Here is a 6,000-nt window from a genome sequence, read left to right on the forward strand (position 1 = left end):
ATTAGCCATGTATGCCAAAGTCACAAATCTGTTCACTTCTTCAAAAAAAAAAAAGTGGCACAGCAACTATTTGACATGGGCTGGTAACACTGCAATACTTATTACGGGGCATAAAAAAATAACAATAAAACTGCTAATGCATTTTTGCTATGTAATTTTTAACAGATCCAAGAGCAGGCCAGCTAACCTTTTGTGAATCTTATTTCTCCCCCACTCACCTAAATGACAGATACTAGAATATGAAATCATGCCCTGAGACATGACTTAGAGGAGCTCTCTCTAGTAAGTCCCAATCCACTGATTCTGTGAAAGCGTAAGGGCACAATCCTAGGCATGGCTATGAAATGCTAGGAATTGGAGGCCTTTTTTCGGTCTAAACATGCCTAGGGCTACCCCCTTAGAAACATGACAGAATTGAAGCAAAAAAACCCACCTCCCCTTTGTAACTACGACTAAAGCAGTCACTCCAGCCAATGTCCATTTCTTGCATTTGTCCAAGCAGGAGTTACATATGTTATTTATACTCCCTTCTTGCAAAATTTGCTGTTTTCACTGAAGTCATTAGCAGTGTCCTGCTTAAGCTGGTTTCAGATGTGCCGGCCTCTTCCACCCCATCCACTTCTCTTCTCAAGATTACAGGACAGTACTGTGGAAGGAAGCCAGCTGGCCACAATATAGCTCTCCATCTTGCTTCCCAGCCTCTCTCAGAGCCACAAACAGGTTTGTCTAATCATCTTCCAAAAAAAAACCTGTTTGAAGACAAAGAAGGTACCACACCAACTGGGAAATTCGCCACTGCAGTCCCAGTCATTAATTAGGAAGCAGCTGAGCATCCTTTTCTAAACACACCACAGGACTTGGACACAGAGAGAAAAACACACACATACACACTCAGTTACCAGGTCTAGAGCTGAGTAAATTGAGATCAATCAAGCCTGAAGGGCATCCTTCAGGCCTGAAAGGAATAAGCTGCCTTCTCTCTCTTTAAAACTGAATTTAGCCACTAATTCACTCCTCTGTTTTTTTTCACATAAAGTAGGGTGACCATATGAAAAGGAGGACAGGGCTCCTGTATCTTTAACAGTTGCATAGAAAAGGGAATTTCAGCAGGTTCCATTTGCATATATGGAGAATCTGGTGAAATTCCCTCTTCATCACCACAGTTAAAGCTGCAGGAGCTATACTAGAGTGACCAGACTTAAAAGAGGGTAGGGCACCTGCAGCTTTAACTGTTGTGATGAAGAGGAAATTTCAACAGGTTTTCCATATATACAAATGACACCTGCTGAGATTTCCTTTTCGATACAACTGTTAAAGATACAGGAGCCCTGTCCTCCTTTTCATATGGTCACCCTAACATAAAGACCCAGCCACCCAATTCCCAACCTGCTCAGAAATTGTCTCCATTTTACTCAGCTGGGACTATCTGGCAATCCAGGAGGTTTTTGTGACTTTTCCCGTGTTCCCTATGGGTTGCGAGATGACAGACCTACTTTTCAAATGGTTTTCATTAACAACATTCTTTTGTTAAGAAGTGGCCACAAAGGAAAGCTATTACACACAAGGGAGTGAATTAAGAAAAATCAGTTGAAATAACCATGCTGTTCAGGGTTCTAGATCAAGTACTTCAAGCCCTGTTGAGATGACACCTTAAACCATGGTGGTTGAGGCTTTTTTGTTAACAAAAAAAGCCTTAACCATCATGGTTTAAGCTGTCGTCTCAACAGGGCCATAGTCTCCAACAGCCATTCCCTTGACGGTAACAAACTTGTGTCTGAGCTTGGCTTCACCCACAGGAGTGGGCTGGCATATTTAATGCTCCTCCATGAAAAAGACAACATTAAAATCTATGCACATAGAAAACTAGTGTATTGGAGAGAAGCGAGGTTCTAGTCTAGCCTTCACCCTGACATCAATATATAATAAATAAGAGTAGTATGTCACACACACCTGCAGTCTGAAATGCAATCAACACGCAGGTTTTCTACCTGAGTGAGAATTTGGCCTTGTCACACGGGAAAGTTTTCCTGATGGAACAGACAGCAAAAATTCTCTTTACTTCCATTGCTGTCTGCCACTGAACTTCAGAGAAACAGAACCACAAGGAATTCCAATTTAAATTTTTACAGAGGAGTATTCAAATCCTTGCTCCATCACCTTCTTAGAGCAATACTTTTCAGCAAATTAAGTAGGGATTACAGATTAATCACAGCATCAAAGTCCCATCACAGAACCCAGTACAGTAATGAGCAAATGCAGGCAATAATTTACCAAGCAGTAAGTTCCTGCAGTGTGCATGTAATGCCTTGGTACACCATCATCTGTATTGTCCAGTGAGGAGAGTTTTACCACACATTTACTCCTGATTAGGCATTTGTGAAGCAGAGGGGAGGAAAAAACTTGCTGTTGGGAGCGCTGCAAAGGACGGAATATACAATTCTAAATACATTTCTCATCACCATTTGACTGGGCAATACATGTTGCTTCCCATGCTCATGTTAAATTATGACTTGATAAACAGGCTCTGTTCACACGATAAAACGTGAATTATAGCTTTCATCTTGAAAGAGCCTATTTTTAACCCAATGGTTGTGGAGGTTGGAGGGGGCCAGCCCTCTAGCAACCAGGAAGAAGACATACTTTTCCTCCTTTCCTCATGGACCCCTATCCTTGCAGTGCAATTCCACCTATCCACTATGCTTCTCTTTTTATAACAAAGACAGAGGATATATTCTGTCCTGTTGAGTAGGGGCTATGGGTGGAACAGGGAGAGACTCTGTTCACAGCCTTCATGGGCCGTGTGCTCCTGCTCACAGTCTCCCTTTATAGCTTATTTCTGGCCAATCTCAAGTTCAATTGATGCCTTACTCACTGAAATCTACAGCATTGCAACATGCAAATCAGCTGTTATCACATAAATCATTCAATACATCATGCAGACAAATCTCTGCATGCCTAATTTGCACACATTCATGTACTCCTTCCCCACGAAGTGAACTCTAAACTAACTTCAGAGTCATCCTAATTCTGGTTACTGTCCTGCAGACAATTGTAGAGCATGGAAGAATAACCCAAGGAGTTGTACTACCTCCCCTGCGAGTCCAACACAATCATCACCATAGAAGAGAAGAAACATTTCTATTGGTTGTGTCCATGTTAGTCCTACTTAGAGAGAGCCATTTACATCAACAGGACTTAAGTTAAATCAACATTGAATAAAAGCCAGTATGCTTATAAAAACAGTACAAAGTGCTTTAAGCAAGGTTTTATTACTAACGATTCATAATTAGGTGCAATTAGATTCATTTTACAGATGCGGAAACTGAGGCACTTATTTTGTATGTGTTTGTCTTCCCCAATGGCATGCAATTAGGCAATGGCACAACATCCAGGAATTTTGGCTCCCAGTCCCTTATTTTAATCATCACTCAATGTGGCCAAGCTGGTTGTTCTCTTTTACTGACGACACAAATTAAATGAGCTTATCCTCTAAAGAAGAACAAAGTTTCTGTCCTACATGAATCTCAAGACAACCAGCCGAGGAAGATGCCGCAAAGCAGAAAATCCCTAGTCATAAAACCATGACTAGATAAAGTAGCTCCGAAAAAGAAAAGAAAAAGGTGGGGGGAAGCAAATGCATACAGCTACGGCAACAGTATCTCAAGGATATTCTACCTTAATGCAGGCTTAGTTTCTTGTCACTTTTAATCCTGTTAATTAAAATGAATCAGTCATGTGTCAAATAACAAAATAAGCTTCAATAAGTAATCTCTTCACTTGAAAAGCACTAGGGGCATCGTACACCTGTTGCTTTTGAGAGGTGATCCAGCAGGTAAATGAAAGATTGTTTTAACCAAGCAGTCACCTATCCCTCACTTACCTCCTGCCTTCCCTAACGACTGCTCTGAGAAACATAAACCATATACTTATCTGGAAGTAAATCTCACTGAACTTAGTGGAACTTCCTTCTGAGTAAACTTGTTTAAGTTTGCACAATTATTGCACTTATCCATCCCCAGTATACTTTGACGTACCTTCTGGGACATACAGCTTGGAAAAGCAATCTTTCGGCACACTCAAACAAACAGCCAGATTGCCTTTCCAGTTGTGTTACCTACAGCTGAGGAAGGTGGTAGAAGCCGCAGCCACCGCCATTACACCTGCCCCCCCCCACTCCCCGTTGACATTTATGAGCCACCATTCATGCCACATCTCCCTACACAACCAAGTACTTTGCCAATAGTTGAGGCCTTCAGTAGGTTACGAAAACTCAATTGCCCAATTCAAAAGCTCACCTTCGTACTGATGTCTTCCCGCTTGTTCCCTGGCTTGCTCCGTCTCAGTTTGATCGAGGGAGATCGAAGCAGGTTCTTTATCCTACTTGTTATTGTTGATCCTTCAACGGACATCATAGCCTTAGTGGGGGGGGGAGCGCTGCCCCCTCTCAAAGCCTCTCCACCACCTCTGCAGTGAGTGGCTAACTGGCCAAAGAAGTTAAGGGACCGGCCTCGCTGCTGCGTTTCACATTTCTCTCAGGAGGCTCCAGATTCCGGTCCCTCCCCCTTTCACTTCATCATAAGGCTCCTGCTTCAGGGCACAGTTGTTTTAAGCTTTTGTGCTATGACTATTCCAGATTCCTCCTTTGTCAGTTCATAAGACGCAGATCAATATGGACCTTTGGGGGATGAAAAGGAGAGGAAAAGCCCAACATCAGCCAATAATACATTTTCAAATACGTCTTAGCTTTACCTAATAGTGAACGAATGGCAGACACTATGTATCAAAGGTTACTGCATTTCATCTGGATTTGTGTGAAATCCTTCCCCCATCCCAAATATGCAGCTGATTGCAGTTTTAAGAAGAAGGCAGTTTAAAGGGAAGGAAGGGGGAAGATGATTGTCACTTCACTATAAATGTCAGAATGTAAAGTTATGGCCCAACCCTTGCCCCCGAGCAATTCTAATAGTCAAACCTTAGCATGGGAGCTGTCATTAAAGAGATTAATGCAAGGAAATGTCATTGCAGAATTAGAACTCCAGCAGAAGCCACACACACGCACGCACACTGTGTGGAGCAACAAGGCATTATATACATTGTTGCGGTATTTAAATTACAGTGTTAGAAAATAGAAGTCAGATGCATAAGCAACCAGTAAACAAGGAACAGATACCGCTGGCGTTTAGATCAACTCATACGTTTTTGGTCCAGATTTTAATGTACTGGATGTTTTCCAAGTCTAATATTAAATACTATTTCAAACACACCCACCCCTTATTTATGAAGATGAAAACTGCGACCAGCCAAGATTATCAGGGGGCGTCAGGCCCAAAACCTTCCACACTTTTGACTAATCAGGGTCTTGCCGAGGGAAATCCGACACAGATTTTCCAACAGAAGTTTGCGGTCGAAATTTCTTCCTGCCCGCAAATGAGAGAAGGCGAGAAATGCCCGAGTCGGCGAGATCTTCATGGAGAATAAATCCTTCCCCACCCCCAAGAGCGTCTGGAAGCAACGTTATTGCGAGGACGGAGAGAAGCCGGGAAGCAGTTTGCTACAATAAACCAACGAAATGACATTTATGGGTGGGGGGAAAGAGAGGAAACCACGGCATGGCTCAAGCTACGTTACCTTGGTGAAGAGGCAGTGGCGCTTTGTGGAGGAAAGGGGAAGAGAGGAGATTAAACGAATCTCTCCCCGCAAGTGCCCGTCCATGTAGCCGATTCCCCTCCACACACACACACACACTTTGTTTAAAGCCGCTGTGGAATAATAATTTTTAAAAAGGTTCCCCCCCCCCAGTTCCTCCTTTCCTTCCCGATGTACCGTCACTCTGCAAGCGGTCAAGACGCCGACGGGGAGGAGGAGACGGAGACAGCGAAAGCATTCAAAGTACAGGGGAGGTCGGGAGTTCCTCTTGCAGTTTTTTTTAAAAAAATGCTGGCGGCGCGGAGAGCGGGGTGGGGAGAGAGCGCCTAGGAAAACCCCCCGGCTTGACTGGTC

The 6,000-nt window shown here is 43.2% G+C and overlaps 1 protein-coding gene across 2 annotated transcripts in view; it reads right to left on the reverse strand.

Annotated features, from left to right (window-relative positions):
• The window catches only part of MAPKBP1 (mitogen-activated protein kinase binding protein 1), a 128,973-nt gene extending 123,234 nt beyond the window's left edge, over nucleotides 1-5,739 (reverse strand). For both annotated transcript variants that reach the window (XM_063117689.1, XM_063117688.1), the window contains exons 1-2: nucleotides 5,629-5,739; nucleotides 4,296-4,675 (exon numbers count right to left, since the gene is read on the reverse strand). In XM_063117689.1, the coding sequence (XP_062973759.1) occupies nucleotides 4,296-4,412 (117 nt within the window). In that variant the 5' untranslated portion in view covers nucleotides 4,413-4,675; nucleotides 5,629-5,739. The remainder of the gene's footprint in view (nucleotides 1-4,295; nucleotides 4,676-5,628) is intronic.
• Between the last annotated feature and the right edge of the window lie 261 nt (nucleotides 5,740-6,000).

Source organism: Elgaria multicarinata, chromosome 2 (assembly GCF_023053635.1).
Source record: "Elgaria multicarinata webbii isolate HBS135686 ecotype San Diego chromosome 2, rElgMul1.1.pri, whole genome shotgun sequence".
Classification (NCBI taxonomy): Eukaryota; Metazoa; Chordata; class Lepidosauria; order Squamata; family Anguidae; genus Elgaria; species Elgaria multicarinata.